Source organism: Aspergillus thermomutatus, assembly GCF_002237265.1.
Source record: "Aspergillus thermomutatus strain HMR AF 39 chromosome Unknown NODE_34, whole genome shotgun sequence".
NCBI classification, from domain to species: Eukaryota; Fungi; Ascomycota; class Eurotiomycetes; order Eurotiales; family Aspergillaceae; genus Aspergillus; species Aspergillus thermomutatus.
The window spans coordinates 114,182-130,555 of NW_020798083.1; the positions used below are offsets into that span (position 1 = coordinate 114,182).

Consider the following 16,374-nt stretch of genomic DNA (forward strand, 5'->3'; position numbering starts at 1 on the left):
TCCGGATCCCGATAGCGATGTTTGATCAGGTCGAGCTAACCGTTTCTCCTTCCTGCTACAATTGCCTTGCCTGGTCAGCAGATGGCGAGATTGCTCTGGCCGCGGGTGAATATGTTCAGATCCTAGTATGCTCCGTCACCACTTCAACTATGCGCTTCTTGAACAAGGCTCATTTCAAATAGACGCCGAGGAAACCTACGCAGGACAAAGAGGAAAGTGGCTCTGATCGTCCAAAAAGCGAACCAAAATGGCATATCACGCGTTTTCGCGCCAATTTGTTCACAAACAGAGAGTGGCCCACGGTTTTCCCTCACAACCGGGATGATTTCTCCATTGGGGCTGAACTCTCGCAAAGCTCAGTGGTCGGTCTGTCCTGGTCACCACCAGGACTCGCCAAACATAGGCGATGTACACTTGCAGTGCTGACTTCCAACTTGTTACTATCCTTCTATCAAATTGTTGATGGAAAATGGATTCGAGTTGCCATTGTCAACAATGCCTTAGCGGCACATTTCAACTCTTTCATTCACGACGAGGGTCCGCGATTGAGGAAAACCAACATAAGGCAATTCGCGTGGTGTCCGCCCTTAAAGATACCGCAGGGCAAAAACCATTCCGTCCCTGGAGCCGAAAGCCGATGGGGCTTTCAAATACTTACAGTCGCCAATGACGACAACGATTTGATTTTCCTGCATGTTTGGAGAACAGAAGCTGGTTTGGCCCTCTCTTCTTATTCCTTCGATATAATCTCCATCAGCTCAGTGCATGATCCCGAGGCAAAATATCCTATTGTCCAGTCTGGCTCGATTCTGGCTACATCCTTGAAGTCGAAAATGAGGATCTCGGGCCTGTCATGTGGCCCCTGGCTCCTCAAGCAAGATGAGATAGCACCGGACGTTTGTCCTGCGATAGGAAATGCAGCCGTCACTTATGGTACCAAACTCAAGGTGATTAGGCTAGATGTAAACCTACGCCGAGATGACCAAGAGTCAGAAACTCCTTCTCGCTGGAACTTGCAGGCAACCGCTTCGGAGAACATAGATCTATCAAGGAAAGATGCTGGCGAACGCATCTACCGCGGCCCTCTTGAGTGGTTTCAAGCGGTAAGAATCCGAGTAACATTAGTTATGCCTTGAACTCACATATATTCAGGCAGAGTCTGGGGAAATCGGCCTAGCTGTGAGTACAGTGGGAGCGCTTCTGGTTGTAAGCCTCCCTCGCGCCGTATATGAGGGCACAGAGACATCATCTGGAAAAGTTCGAACAAGAGAATATCCCCTGCTTGACAACACCAACACCGCCGTTGAGAAAACGGAAGCAAGGCATTGGGAATCTATCAGTGGTAGGCCGCACACTCCTACAGTTCAATCCGCTTTACTAATAGCACATAGCCATGACGGTTGCACGTGATGATGAGTCCAGGCTATCCTCACTTCATTTGGGCACATCCGGGGGTCATGCCGCAGCCAAGGAATTCATTGATTTCACCGATGCCCGGGATGACGGCACGCTCTCGCCGCCGCCGTGGAAAGCCCAGTTTGATGCTATGCGAGAGAGATTCGATATTGACCATGATCTTGGAGGATTAGCGATCGGCAGAATTTGGGGACTAACAGCCTACGATGGACTTGCTGCAGTCGCATTTACTCTTCACCCCGGAGACATGATTGAGTACCGCACTGGCTCGCAGGAGCGCACCATTATTGTTCTCTCCAGGGCAAACCTACATCAGCAACAACATACTCCGTCGGTCCTTCGTGACTTGCCAGAATTCACGTCAGACTTCTTGCGCCTGAGACGCGAGGTGGTGCTGCGCTTCACATTGTATTCCCTGGACTATGATGACAGAAACCCTTGGTACCAGAAACTCGTGTACACGGCTGCCTGTTGTGCTCTTGTGGAATCTCAGGATGAATCTCTACTCTTACAAGCTAGGAAAGTCTTCGAGTGGCTTGCCACCGCTACCGGAGTTGATTTGACCGAGGAGATAACAAAATGTTCGTCGCCTGGGAACAAACTCGAATCAAAATCTGTAGAGCAGCTCGACGGGGCTGGTGGGCACATATTTGAGAGGTGCGATATATGCCAAGCTGGGATAGCTTGGTATTCAGCTCAGGAAGGACAGTGTGCGGGTGGTCATCTATTCGGTAAGCCCATGAAAGCTATTCGCCAACGGTGAAGCACAATTAAACTGATTGTCTTGCATAGTTCGTTGCAATCTCTCGTTCTTCTGTATTCAAGAGCCGGGAGTATCCAAGTTTTGCTCCGATTGCGGCACCGAATATCTCGATGAAGATGTCCTCGCTCAGCTTCACGGGACCGAACTCCAACGCGCTTATGAGAAACTCTCTAACTTGTTTGATACGTGCATATACTGTGATGGCAAGTTTCGTGCCTGAAAACCTACATCCAGATGAAACTCAAGCTACGAAGAAGCGAAGAAGGCTGATTTATATGGACCCCGATGGAAGTCATGGGCGCTTTATGCGAGGCCTAAAAGTTTGCCAGCTATAGGATCCCATTCGTCATTCCAACGACGATCACTCTCTTTGCGAGCACCAGTACGGATCTTCTCGAGCTTACTTGGGTTCTCAAACAGATCAACAAGGTGGTCTAGGAGCTCACTGGAGCTTCCAAAACCCATACCGTTTACACCTTCGGTTACTAGCTCAGGCCAGGCTTGAAAACGATTCCAGCCAAGCACGGGTAATCCGGCACCGAACATGTCAACCACTTTCATGGGCAGATCGACACCACTGCTACTGGTGTGTAGGCTGATTCCCAGTGAAGCAGACGCCAGAAGGCGTGCATAGTTGCCTGTGGTTAACCATGTGGTGCGGATTGTGACCTTGGCGAGCTTGCCCGCCTCTTGAAGCCTTGATATTTGCTTCAGGTACATTTCCTTCTGAGGCCCCTTCCCAGTAATAATGGCCAGAACAGGGGGTAATCCAGGCTTGCTGGTCGTTGCCAGGTTCGAATACCGGCAGAGTGCGTCAATGAGTAACGAGAAGTCTTCGTCGGCTGTCCAGGATGTCGAACTGACTAGTACACGGAGGGACCCGGCCTGGAGCAGGTGCTGCACCGAGGCTGTTTCTGGCAAAGACTCGAGGAAACTCTTCCGCTCGCTTTCATCCAAGATGGGCTGAAAATGACTTGCTGGCCGGTCATGCAAGGGCAGTAAGGGGGCTGTGAGGCGAAAATCGCACTTCAAAACGGAAGCCATGGCTTCTGTAACACAGAAGTGCGCTGTGGCGTATCTACAGAAGCTCTTCTCATACCATCTGGAAAATCGCACAAGTGGGTGTCTATCCCCAAGTTTGAGCGCCAAAATGGTGTACCCAAAGTTATGCCAGTCGATAATCAACTTGGTATGCCGGAGGAAAGATACCATGGATGCAATTGCCAACGTAGGTATGGAAGGCGGGTTCTGCATTGGGCCAACTTTAGCAAGACGATACGGCACAGCAGAAGAGGCTCTTGGGCGGGGCGGAGGCTGACCTGAACGAGTAGCCATTGAGCGGGCTCTGTGCGGTATGCCAGAGCCCACCAAAGACATACAATCTGGAAGGCTACTTTGAGCGGACCAAAGAGCAGAAAGAGGAGCTTATTACTTGTTTGCAGGAAGGTCGGGTGCGGCGGAAGGGCGGTGATGGATATTCTAGGATTGGACGAGATGTCGGGATGCACTTCTGATTCTGTATGATAAAGGAACATCAGCCATGCGATCATTCGCGATTCAAAAATCTGATTGAGCAGTACCATTGTAACCGATTATGTCCACCTGGCCTCCTCCCCTCGCGATACTCAGAGCATGGTACTGCATGCGCGGGCTGCGGCCGATGTCGCCGAGAACCAGAATCTGCGTCGTCGTTTTGGGCGCATTGAAAGCATCCTTGTTTGTACTGCCGGACCGTCTCGGAACGTATCTTGAAGGAAGTAGGAACAGTAATAGTGTCACCGCTGTGGAGATGTAGAAGACGACGCTGATGAGGGATTCAATCATGATGGTGAGGTGTGCTGTCGGCGAAATAATCATACAGTCTAAGGCGGAACCATTGTGTTTAAAAAAGGTCGAATAAACAAAGATTGATAAACCCTTATCGCAAATGGCTGGCCAAAAGAAACCCACTTATGAGTACAATGCGAATGACAGAGGCTCAAAGCTTCGAAGCTATTACGTTGCGCTACCAGCTGTGCGGAGCACATAATAATCGGGATCACTTCGTGGACACCTCAGGCTCATCCATGGCTCCAAACCTTTCCCAGAACGGCAGTCGACCGGAGAGATAAGGGAATCTTGGCGCGTATCACGTGTGCCCCTTGCCCAGGCGTTATCACCAGCAGCTTGCAGAGGATCGCTCAATTCAAAGTTTGGTTTCTATAAGACAGCCTCTTCGGGCAACTATTGCTCCTCTTTTTAATCGGTGATTGCGCGCGTTCTTTTGGCGAGATGCCGGGTTCCCTATCTCAATTCCCTGACCGACTGTCCCCTCAGAGCTGCTAAGCTCCCTATCCCTCCCCGATCTTGGCCGCGACGACCCCGTCGAACGTCTTGGCCTCTTCGCCTTCTGCCCCCCTCGTCGCCATTACATTCACTTGCCAATTGACACAAAACAAATCGAAAAATCAATACCATGTCAACGGGGGCTCCCGTGTCCAGTGTGGATACAAACTTCCCCGCACCTCAAGGAAATGGATTCGGACACTCCCGCGGTCATGGCCACTCTCGCTCAAAGCGTTGGACGCAACCATCAGTAGGCCAGTCGCTGTCTTCTTTGAATGGTTATGCGACTCCAATGCAACCGAACCTGCCTTCTATAGACGCAACTTCACCCAATGGCTTTGCGTTAGGGTCAACATCGCACAATCACCACCATTCGCACTCGCACGCTGCTTCCAACCACTCAGGGAGCTGCAACCATGCAGATTCAGCGCATCATCATCCAATTGAAAAGACAGAAGATGCTACAGAATTGCGCGCGCGTGATGTTTCTGTGGTTTCGACCGATTTTGCATCCAGCAGCAAGTGAGTGATCCTGATAAGAAACGACGGATCAAATGAGTGACATTTATTCTTCTAGCCACGAACTCTTCTCAGGACTGCTGATCGCTCTACCTTGGATCGCCTTATCGTGGTACTACAAGCAATATGCGCATTGGAACTCAGCTATCCCCACTAAGGACAACACTGACCCGAAAACATTCGCCGGTGGGAGCCTGGATCAGGCGGTACTGAGAACCTGCAGTCTGACAGCTGTCACTATGGTCATGACGGGAGTCGGACAACTCCAATGGTCTTCACGGGATGGGAACAAATCCATGGTCAAAGTTCCATATTTGAGGACAGATGTCGTAGGTGTAGCGCTTGCTCGCATATGCTCGATCGCGCTGCCTATATATGCGGCGCTCAAAGTTAGTGGGTTTCTTGTCGCGTTGAGTTTACTTCTCGCAGCAGCATCTGGGTTGCCTGCTCTTGTCAAAGGCCGCGCTGCTGGCAGCGACGCTCACGAAAAGCTGGTCCACAAGAAAATCACAATTGCTCTGATACTTATAATCCTGATGTTGAGCTTTTTCGGTTTGGTTGGCTCCCAGGACTCGAAGCCGTTCTTCGGCTATCTCTCCTTGTTATTGTCTGTTTTCGTCATTCCTCCCCCATTTGCAGTCGGTCAGTCAAATTCCTCTCGGGGGTCCGGTTTTGGCATCTCCGCTTCCTCACAACCGGGCACTTCAGTAATCCGGAATTTGGGCTCATTATCTGTCTTCTCGCCGGATGATGGTATGTTGACCTTGATACTCGGGCTCGTTCTTGGGCTAGTCAGCTTCGTCCTCTTCGGTATCCCTTCCCTCTCGGCATTGGATGCGATGTACCTTCTGGCAACAGCCGGTAGCTACGCAACATCCTTACTCTTTTCAAACCCGGCCAATCTGCGCTCGCTGCACAAATGGGGTTTCGCTACAGGTATTGCTGCAGCAGGGTTTCTATCTCCGCCACCTGTAGCTGCCGATAATTGGGTGGTCTATGCATCGCGGTGCACGCTGGCGGCGGTGTCGTTCTTCGCCGCTCGATTTGATGACCGCCAACTACGCCTTGAGCGCCATCCTCATCATCATCATGGCCACTCAGCGGCTGGTGCCAGTCGGGTGACCAAGATCCTTCTTCGCTACAGCGAGCCTTACCCCCTGTTGTACAGTATCCTCAAAGAAAGCGATTCTCGCCGTATATTCTACTTCATGAGGTATGCATGTGCGCCTCTTTGCATTTAGGAGTGACGACTGATGGCATTTATAGCTTGAATTTCACCTTTATGTTGGTTCAGTTATCTTACGGCTTCGTCACCGGGTCCCTGGGGCTGCTCAGTGACAGCATACACATGTTCTTCGATTGCCTTGCACTTGTTGTCGGCCTCTGTGCTGCCGTTATGAGCAAGTGGCCACCAAGTGCTCGGTTTCCTTATGGCTATGGAAAGGTTGATACTCTTTCCGGATTTGCCAATGGTATTTTTCTCATGTACGATTTGGATCCACCTTTCTTTGAAGCTTAAACCTGACAATCACCCAGGATCATAAGTATTGAGATCATTTACGAAGCTGTGGAGCGACTTTCCTCCGGAAGTCAGATGCAACGACTGGGCGAATTGTTGGCTGTCAGCGTTGCTGGCCTGCTCGTGAATCTTGTCGGTATTATGGCATTCGACCATGGCCACGCACACGGTCACGATCATGGGGGCCATCATCATGGTCACTCACACTCACATGGAAATGAGAATATGCACGGTATCTTCCTCCACATTCTAGCCGACACTCTCGGCTCCGTGGCGGTTGTGATATCCACCATTCTTGTGCACTTCTCTGGCTGGGCAGGATATGACCCTATCGCCTCATGTATGATTGCCATTTTGATCTTTGCCTCGGCAGTCCCACTAGTCAGCAGTACTGCTAAGACCCTATTGCTCGCCCTTCCCGCCGACATTGAATACAATGTCCGTGAAACGTTGGCCGGTGTCAGCTCTCTACGAGGAGTTGTGGGGTACACAGTGCCCAAGTTCTGGTTAGACGATACAGGAGCCGCCTCGGGACATGACCACGATCATGATCATGACCATGGTCATGGTCATGGTCATAGTCATAGTCATAGTCATAGTCACAATCACAGTCACAGCCATGGCCATGGCCACGGCCACAACCACAACCACAACCACGATCACGATCACCATCATGACCACGATCATTCTCATGAGAAACACAAAGCAAACGTCCTCGGGGTAATTCATGTCATCGCGTCTCGCGGAGCCGACTTAGAGGATGTGCGACAACGGACGGTCAACTACCTCCGAGAAAAGGACATGGACATCCTTGTCCAGGTCGAGCGAGAGGGCGATGGGCGCTGCTGGTGCGGAGGGGGCAACAAAAGCCCCTGATTGCAGCCGTCATTTCTGTATATCTTGACATAACATAGAGCTCACTGCGGAGCTTTGAACACATGCAAATACCTTTTTGTACTATTTATGACTGCATACACGGAAGTCGATCGAATGTACATGACATGTATACAATTCAATTGATTAGTGACCGTGTAACAACCTCATTTAAGTATATCGGTCGGTTTTGACTGAACGTGGTCATAACCGACGTTTCAAGTGTGAAAAACATATCCACCTCGGTGTCGAGCGTCTAAGGGATGTTTCTCTGGACGTCCCACCACCACAATGCCACCATGTGTGACATCTGTGCCACGTCACTTTCTTCGTAGCAGTCAAAAAGTCTATTGAGAAAATCGCCACGTCTCGATGCCGCAGAGCACTACACTAAAGTGGTTGACGGACTTCAAAGCATGCACTCGACGCGGGGAACAAGCCTGTGGAACGAAGAAGATTACCAAGGTCGTACAAGACGCATATCGTCGGCTGCACATGTTGACACACTTGAGGGACTGAAGTTTGGTATCCAGCATGTCGGATGAACGCAAAAGATGTCCTCGGGGATGACAGCTTTCAGGAACCAATTGACGCAGAGACAGACCCAGAATCTGGTATTCAATATCTCTATTGGCGTTTGAGTGGAAAACAAAGGTCACATCTGTCTAGGTTGTGTTACAGCGCCGACTCGGAAAGAGCTGAAATATGCGTGAAATCATATGCAAACTGCACAAAGAGGAAGTGCAGAACCGCGGTGTAAGGTCATCATGATCAACTCAGTCAACTTATATTTGTAGCTTTGCAGCTTCGCGATACAACATTTCCAGGACTCGGTCGATGATAATCGCTTCAGACGCCATCCGGACAGGTTTCCCCGGTGTTAGAAATGTCAGCCCCAACGGCAGATAACGAGATCCTGAGAAATGGGTATGCGAAGTGCTTCACGACACACTCTGTCTTCCTCACGGGCAGTACCGGATCACTGGGAGGATGTCTTCTTTACAAATTGGCACTGCAGCTTCCTACCCAGAAGATCTTCGTCTTGATCCGCGGATCGGCCGACACCGCCGTTGAAAAATGGCGGAGACTCATGCCGAAACAGACTCAGGCCATTCTTGACTCCGGAAAAGTGCATTTTGTCGTTGGAGACATCAAGAAGACGGACTTTGGTATTGGAGATGCCGATTTGAGGCGATTGCGTGAAGAGGTCACTCTTGTTATTCATACGGCAGCCAGGATCACGCTCGATGCAGGCATCGTGGAAGCGATCGAGAACAACTGCCTCCCTTCCCTTGAACTTGCAAAGGTCATTTCACGTTTCAGACGATTGAAGCTGTTTGTTCAGATCTCGACGGCGTATGTGAGCAGCTTCTTACCTGATGGTCACGTCGGAGAGCGGCTGTATTCCATCTCCGACGCAGATCCAGAGGATGAGCTCGCGGCCATTATGTCAACAGGCAAATCTCCTCACACCGCTCGGTTTTCTTCATCGTATACTCATGCAAAATACCTCATGGAACGGCTGTTGTTGAAGAGATACCCTCTTCTACCTCTGCTGCTTGTCCGCCCAACCATTTTCGGCGCGGCAATCCGGGATCCGTATCCTCTGTATGGGCCCATCAACTCCACGCCGATGAATAAATTCGCCAGTCTGTTCTTTGCGGATCGCGGGGGAACACATGTTTGGCACGCCACCCAGGGTTACGAGACAGGTGCAAATATCCTAGACGAGATCCCCGTCGATTTTGTCGCGAATGGCTGTCTCCTGCATGCGGCGGCGAGGACTCAGGGAATTGTTCATCTCGGAGCTCAACTTTACGTGCCGCTCACTTTTGACGACTTCTTGCGGCTCGCAGAGTCCAACGCTCCTCCGTCGATTCAGAAAGAGTTGCCCACGGTCACATTCACACAAGACCAAAACGCCCCGCAATCGCTCCTGGCTGATCTGGTTAGAGTCGGTACACGTAACTGGTCGTTTGACTGTGGCAAATCGTATTGGCTAAAGCAGATGGCTGGGCCATTGAGCTTGGCTGCGTGTAAGCATGACGTTGACAAGCTCAATTCAGCGAGGATCCAGGAGATCTATGAGAACACGGCAAAGAGGTTGGCGAAGCTTTAGTGTCCCTGAATGTTGTTCCAAGCTATCTTGTATTCAAAGGAGTGCGCACGGAGCGGCTCGCTTCGCAATTGTCCAAGACTAGTTGAAATTTTGTTTATAATGCTGCGTGTTAATCCAATTGAACATCTTCTGCTTAGACACTTATTCGTGACGTTGGCTGGCTCCGTTGATTGGTCATGAGGGACAAGCAAGCGCATTGGGCAGGCCCTTAGGAGGATTGAAGTCAATCAATCTTGGAACAGATCATAGACCCATTTTATGCTTGGGCCATAGCCGAGCCTCCTCCCAACGGATATCTCCGGGTTGCAGAGCAGCCAAGAGTTCAGAAACCAGAGCCGTACCCGAATTTTTCGCCCACCACCGTGTCCCATGGAGTTCGCCAAGAAGAACGCCCCAGTACATAAGCACCATCAAGGGGAAGGGTTTCCGACATCTTAGGGCGTGGGCAAATTCCTTGCTCGCTACTGCGAGCCACCTGAGTACGGATGCCGCATCCATGTAGGTAGCATATCGAGTAAAGCAATCGTGGAGGAGAGAGATAGCGTCCTTCACTATAAGATACTGTTCAGGGTCCACAGTAGCCACAATATCATCGTTCAACGCGGCTAGTCGGTTCAAAGCGCGCTCCGTTTCGCTGTCTAGTTTTGACGTCGTCACTTTGTTGGAGTGATCTTGCGGGGTAAATAGCTGCATTGTAAGCCAAGGGCGGCTGATGTTGAAAATTTTGCTTACGCCTTGCAATAGCTCGAAGACCACAACGATATTTTCAGTAATGCCTGAACTCTCGTCGCGCTGCGCAGTCAGCCGGGGTAAAGCTATACCAATGACCGTAGTGAGCACGGAGTGGGCGAATACAGCATCACAATTCATAGGGGTTAAGTTATCTATAGCTTGTCGGTATGGCGCAAAAGCACGATTGTGGTACTCCAGGGCCGTGTCAATATAGGTCAGTGCATCTGGCTGCTTGAGCGTTGAAGCTATATGCAAAGCAGCAACCGCAAGAACCCCATTCAAAAGAAAGTCATATTCGAGAGCTTTGCGGGGAATGACCATTTGCCAGACATGGTAGTCTGTCGGTTTATTCGAGAGGCTCAGGTACGTTTCAGTGGAGAATTTGTGCATGAGCTCCAGCTCTCGCAAGTTGGAATCCTTGGCCAGGCTTGAGGTTCCGGAATTGAAGGGCCGGCTGAGAGTTTCAATAACCCGTCCCTCACAGGGAGAAGTAATGGACAAAGGACTCGCAGATGTCGTATTTGCTAAACTACGTGATTTCGGGGTGTTGAAGTAGGAGCAGCTCAGCTCTCTAGCGATGCAGTTTGCACATGGGGGACCAGTCTCATCACACTACTTTGCTTGTTAGAAGAGAAAGGAGGATATAACAGTAGAGAGGAGTCAACCAAATTAAGATGCAGGGCAGAAATATCAATGCAGAAGACATAGAAAAACGTGATTGGCTCACCTTGACCCTTCTTTTCTTGCACTGGTCACAGCCCATGCGGGACTTTGTGTGGGATCGACGGGGTGGCATCTCCAAGATTCATTAGCTTCAAGAAGCCAATACATCCCCGTAGAGGACTGCCGTAGCCTGTGGGAGCTAGGGACTGCTATCAACGGCGGCGGTGGTGGTGCATGGCTGATGGATGATGTTGATTTGACGGACAAAACAGATGGTAAACCACGTGGAATTCTGCGAATGGTCACGTGAGATATACCACCCACCGACATTTGCGTACTCTAAGAAACCTCAGTGGTGCACTTCTCTCGATGACTACGATCCTACTTTCTTCAATATCTAGCCAATCACTACGACTTGCCATACGGCAGAGAAGGCGTATCGGAGACTTATCAGTATCGTCCCTTTCTGCGATGGACTATGGTGGGGTCTGTCTCCGCGTACCCACTACGCCAACTACCGGACCATGAATCATGGTGGACTAACTGCGGTAGGAATTCGAAACTGGCTGTTCATGGCTTTATGCTCGGAAAGAACCTTATATCTCACTTGAACGAGTATCTGATTGTGGTTCAGATCCTCTACTGTGTAGGTTTCATTTGAGATTCAAGGAACAACGGACCTAGGAGCGGCCAGAATCTGAGCGGCTTAGCAGGGAGCACAGGCGTGTGTCAGTTATGATAGACCTGGCTTCCTCCAGTGGGGCAAAACGAAGACGAAAACGAGAGCGAGAGCGAACGCGACGACGAGCGCCAATCAAATGAGATAGCGAGGTGTTTCGACGTTTGTTCTCGATCCACCTCGACATTGGCATCATGATCCTAGCAGGATCGGATATATTGGTGCCGTCCGGGCTAATAAGAATAATGAATGCCAAATGGACGATTTACTCATCATCAACAGGTACTAAAATATTACATCCACCTAGAAACCTGCATTATGACTCCTGTTGGGTTCATCTTCTCTTTTCTCTTTCTCAGCATAATATAGACCATTCGTTTCTCGTCTTCTTTTCCTTTGCTTCCACAAACCCAGGTCACCAACGAACATGCCCAGCTACCGTACCTGCACAGAAGTCAGCCCGATCTGTCCGGTCGAGGCCACGACGTACGGCTACTACCCGAACCTAGGCGGCAACATCTTCTTCACCGTCTTCTTCGGCATCCTCGCTATCCTCCAGCTCGGCATCGGCGTCTACTACCGCACATGGACCTTCATGGTCGCGCTCGCCGTGGGCGCCGTTCTCGAGATGGCCGGCTACATCGGCCGGGTGCTGATGCACAGTAACCCCTGGGATGAATCCGCCTTCAAGCTGCAGATCGTCTGTCTCGTTCTCGCGCCAACCTTCGTCGCGGCGGGCATCTACCTGACGCTGAAACACATCATCCTCGCCCTGGGACCCGAGCACTCCCGGCTCAAACCCCGACTCTTCACCTGGATCTTCATCGGCTGCGACGTGGGCTCGCTCATCCTGCAGGCTGCGGGTGGCGGCGTCGCTGCGGCGGCAGGAAATACCAACCAGGCGCTGCTCAAGGCAGGAGACGACATCATCATCGCCGGTATCGCGTTCCAGGTCGCGACGATGTCGGTCTGCGGTCTCCTTGGACTCGAGTTCTTCATCCGCTACGGGAAACGGGGGCCTGGGCTTTCGGGGGAAAAGACCTCCGTTGGGAGAAACATCAAATGGGTCATCCTCGGCGAGATCCTCGCCTACTTCACCGTCCTGATCCGTTGTATCTACCGGTGTGTACCCTTCGGTTGCCTTACCATCCACCCGCCCAGATCCGCTCGCAAAGCACTAGACTAACAGAGAAACCAGTATCCCCGAAATGGCCGGCGGATGGGGCAACCCCCTGATGCAAAAGGAAAACGAGTTTCTCGTCCTCGACGGAATGTAAGGCCCCAAGAAACCTCTTTCTGACGGCCAGCCATACAGCCGCTAATTTCCCCAGGATGATCGCACTAGCAGTTCTTACCCTCACAGTCCTCCACCCTGGGTTCTTCTTCGGCTCTATCCGAAAGGGTCCCAAGAACCAGCCCTAAGCATCGAAAGGCGCTTCCCTTCTTTGTTTCTATGTATACCATCCTTGTCCATTTCGAAATGCTTCTCGCTTAGCCGGAGTTCGGGTTATAGTACATGAGCATACCGCATATACATGATTGACCTATAGAGCATATTCTCAAGGATACTACCCTCAGGCGGGAATACTACAATCATTTTGCCATGAGAATGGCTGCTTAACTTTATTTCATGAAGGGTTACCCTAATCATCGATGAGAACTGCGAATACTCAGCATAACCAAGCATATAAAGTGCAGCGCGCTTATCCCAAGCCGTGATGCCATAATGTGAGAATATGAATCAAATTCAACTCCAGACCGGTAACACACAACAAACTCCATACCAACAAAAAAATAGCCGAGAGATGATGTATGGACCATAGAACAACGTATATAAACTGAACCGCCCATTGACCGGTTCATCATGCACATAGAACAAAAGAAAGAGCACCGAAAACCGCGGCGCTATCGTGCTGGTCAACAGTAAGAAAGGAAGCCCTCGAAGAAATTATCAAGCGTATTGTATGCAGTCGACTCCAGCTAATGCGCTCAATCCTCCCCCAGACTCTCCCGGACACACCTGCGGACTCTTTTCTTGAACTCGGCCGGGTCTTCCCTCCATAGCCGGGCGGCCTCCACGTTGGCCGGGCTTTCGTCGTTCGGACTCGAGAGCATGGAGATGACGGAGAGCAGGATGGTTTCGGGCGTTTGGACGGGGGACCAGCGCTCCGCGGCGGACTCGTAGCCGTACTTGTCTTCTTCTGGGGGGTGGAGGATGGAAATGCAGACTTCGCCGTTGGGATAGACTAACAGGAAGAGTGTCTCAGTATCATCGCACACATAAAACCGACCACGAAGTCGGTAAGAGGTCAAGAGGCAAGCTTACTGTTCGGGTGGAAAACGGGACTTTCAAACTTCATTTTCGGCGGCATGTGCGGATACTCGGGAGGGAAAGACAGTCGAGCACGGAAGAATCCCCCTGTTAAACAACGTCAGAATGTCTGCAAACAGCTTGATACAGTGCCCAAAGGACTCTCCTCGTCATCCGTTCGGCAACTGAAGTGGAAAAAAGTCTACTCACCCCCGTACAACTTGACATCGTCCGAAATCATGAGCATAACCTCCCACTCGAAAACATTGTTATCCACCAGCCCACAGCTAATTCCTGGAATGTCCTTATCTTGTTGCATCTGCTGCAACTGGCGTGCCAGCATACGACCGGCCGGTGTTGTGGCCATGGTGGGAGAGATTCGATCTGGCACTGGCCACCACAAAGGTAAGAAGGGGAGTGGAGCGAGGATTCGGTGGACGTTTGGCCTCAGAAACAAGAGGTAGAGGAGGAAAATAAGAAGTGATGTGTCTTTGTGCCTAAAAACGGAATGTAGAAAGAAACTGTGATACGTAAAATAATGAACGGTGTGCAGAAAGTGAAGATTGGTTGGGTGGGGAAGCGGGGCTGCCTATCACTAACAGATACCTTGGAAGAAAGGCGGATATGAGATGTCAAGAACGATAAGAGAAGTCAGAGATCGTCAGGGACTCGAAGCGCGGATAAGGCACGAGAATAATGATAGGCTATAATCGTGAGAACAACAGATGTTCCTTTCGAAGACTAGGGGTAATGCATAAGGATAACCAACAGGAAGAGGAGAGGTGAGAACGGAACGGCAAGTGGCTGTTCTGGCGAGGGGCAGCCCTGTGACATTCGGCCCCATGAAGTCAGCGTTGAAGCAGTCTACGCCGCCACAGTCACGCAAGACGTTTTGCCACTATGGTTCAACTGCAAGTCCACATTTACGTCGGGGGACATTATCTAGTTCTACGTGGAAATATGATTGATATCACAAATTTTCGATATAGTCATATGCAAAATGGCAGCTGATAGATTGACATTAAATAGAAAAGATAACCGTAAAGATCCGAGATGAGAAAAGCGTAGAATGTCCACAATATGTGCAGCCGAGTTGAGATGGATATCCAATTCAGAATGACATGTACTTAAGCGCCGCCGCCGTTGCGAGCGACCATGTCCGCAATGATCTTCATGAAAGACTCAGCTCCCATGTAGACTTCGCCCGCGAGCGCCAGCGAGAAGAACACAAACACCCCGAATTCAAGGGCCATGACTTTGCCAACCACCTTTAGAAAACGAATCCGAGAAGCGCGGTCGAAGGTCTTCCAGGCATCGGTGATGCTGAGCTTACCGCTGCCCCCGAGAATAGCAGGAGTCACCTTTCCGCCGAAAGAGCGATCGAAAGGCACAATAGACTCGTCCTCTTCGGGGAGCATGGAAGCGGCGACACGGATGAAGATCACACGAGCAGGAATGGACGCAATCAGCGAAAGCAGAGAAGGAAGCGCGACAACTGTGAGCGCCTGGCGAAGAGCCTCGGCGGGAGGGACACCATCCTCGGGGGCGGACGCCAATCCATCCAAGCCGCCACAAGCCTTGGTCAGAACGAGAGGAACATAGAATGCAAGACCAGCAACAGCATGCTCAAAGGCCACAACGGGTGCGATCTTCAACCAGGCCTTGTAGCCAGGGATACGCTGATAGAAGCGCTTAGGGGAAGGCTCCGAGATGACAATGTGGACCCAAGCCAACTGAAAGTTCGCCAGGAGAACACCAACAACCATTTGGAAAATGAACTGTCCAACAAACTGGTCCATGGCCAAGGGCATCATACCCAGCAAGAAACCCCGCGCGAAAAGATATGTGAGGAACATGCTCAAGCCGCGGAATCGAGACCAGGGACCGGCACGGGCGCGAAGGTGCTTGATGGTGGTACGGAGCTTGCTAGTGACGGGCTTGGGAGGCACAGCTGCCAACTCGGGTTCGACTGCATCGACGGGCTTGTTGGGATCCATGTCACCGTCGATGCGGACATAGATATCCGGGTTGCTATCTTCAACCGCAGCGAGAGTGGTGACGACCATGCCATAGGTGTACTCGATCTAGATTACAACTCATTCAGCAATAATCCTTTCTAAGCAATGCTATCTTGACGAAGTTCATCACTCACCGACCAAGAAATAAGAACAAAAGCAATCAATGTAGCGAAAAAGAGAGCGACGAGCCATCCCGACAATTGGATCTCGGGCGGTTGCTTGGAAGGCTGCTTTGGGTGCTTCTGGAACTGCTCGGAGGCAAGCTCCACACCTCGACGCACGAGGGAGCTGACAACCATGATGAATCTGTGTCAAAATGAGGGCCAAACGTTGTCAAAGAATATAAAGAAGAATAGGTGATGGATGATTTTGATGTACGAGAGAGAGAGAGACAAGTAGTTGGATGGCAATAAGAATCAAACAAAGAAAAGGTAACG

General features: G+C 50.8%; 7 protein-coding genes across 7 annotated transcripts; 3 read left to right on the forward strand and 4 right to left on the reverse strand.

Annotated features, from left to right (window-relative positions):
* Nucleotides 1–17: 17 nt before the first annotated feature.
* On the forward strand, nucleotides 18–2,399 carry CDV56_108554 (uncharacterized protein; the record flags this gene model as incomplete). Its single annotated transcript, XM_026762173.1, has 5 exons — nucleotides 18–125; nucleotides 183–1,103; nucleotides 1,153–1,342; nucleotides 1,392–2,147; nucleotides 2,209–2,399. 5 exons carry the CDS (start codon nucleotides 18–20, stop codon nucleotides 2,397–2,399), a joined length of 2,166 nt encoding a protein of 721 aa, XP_026616831.1.
* An 83-nt stretch (nucleotides 2,400–2,482) lies between these two features.
* CDV56_108604 (chitobiosyldiphosphodolichol beta-1,4 mannosyltransferase) lies at nucleotides 2,483–4,003 on the reverse strand (the record flags this gene model as incomplete). Its single annotated transcript, XM_026762223.1, has 3 exons — nucleotides 2,483–3,493; nucleotides 3,559–3,695; nucleotides 3,760–4,003. 3 exons carry the CDS (start codon nucleotides 4,001–4,003, stop codon nucleotides 2,483–2,485), a joined length of 1,392 nt encoding a protein of 463 aa, XP_026616832.1.
* Nucleotides 4,004–4,634: 631 nt separating this feature from the next.
* Nucleotides 4,635–9,534, forward strand: CDV56_108657 (metal cation transporter MSC2; the record flags this gene model as incomplete). The annotated part of the gene is made up of 5 exons (XM_026762276.1): nucleotides 4,635–5,026; nucleotides 5,082–6,236; nucleotides 6,290–6,508; nucleotides 6,560–7,022; nucleotides 8,269–9,534. The coding sequence occupies 5 exons, from the start codon at nucleotides 4,635–4,637 to the stop codon at nucleotides 9,532–9,534; spliced, it is 3,495 nt and encodes a 1,164-aa protein (XP_026616833.1).
* A 243-nt stretch (nucleotides 9,535–9,777) lies between these two features.
* On the reverse strand, nucleotides 9,778–11,062 carry CDV56_108769 (Zn(II)2Cys6 transcription factor domain-containing protein; the record flags this gene model as incomplete). The annotated part of the gene is made up of 2 exons (XM_026762388.1): nucleotides 9,778–10,878; nucleotides 10,994–11,062. The coding sequence occupies 2 exons, from the start codon at nucleotides 11,060–11,062 to the stop codon at nucleotides 9,778–9,780; spliced, it is 1,170 nt and encodes a 389-aa protein (XP_026616834.1).
* Nucleotides 11,063–12,035: 973 nt separating this feature from the next.
* CDV56_108807 (RTA1 domain-containing protein) lies at nucleotides 12,036–13,030 on the forward strand (the record flags this gene model as incomplete). Its single annotated transcript, XM_026762426.1, has 3 exons — nucleotides 12,036–12,730; nucleotides 12,807–12,881; nucleotides 12,940–13,030. 3 exons carry the CDS (start codon nucleotides 12,036–12,038, stop codon nucleotides 13,028–13,030), a joined length of 861 nt encoding a protein of 286 aa, XP_026616835.1.
* Nucleotides 13,031–13,597: 567 nt separating this feature from the next.
* On the reverse strand, nucleotides 13,598–14,286 carry UBC15 (putative ubiquitin conjugating enzyme; the record flags this gene model as incomplete). Its single annotated transcript, XM_026762452.1, has 3 exons — nucleotides 13,598–13,854; nucleotides 13,935–14,027; nucleotides 14,130–14,286. The coding sequence occupies 3 exons, from the start codon at nucleotides 14,284–14,286 to the stop codon at nucleotides 13,598–13,600; spliced, it is 507 nt and encodes a 168-aa protein (XP_026616836.1).
* Nucleotides 14,287–15,046: 760 nt separating this feature from the next.
* On the reverse strand, nucleotides 15,047–16,236 carry CDV56_108860 (uncharacterized protein; the record flags this gene model as incomplete). Its single annotated transcript, XM_026762479.1, has 2 exons — nucleotides 15,047–16,003; nucleotides 16,072–16,236. The coding sequence occupies 2 exons, from the start codon at nucleotides 16,234–16,236 to the stop codon at nucleotides 15,047–15,049; spliced, it is 1,122 nt and encodes a 373-aa protein (XP_026616837.1).
* Nucleotides 16,237–16,374: the final 138 nt, after the last annotated feature.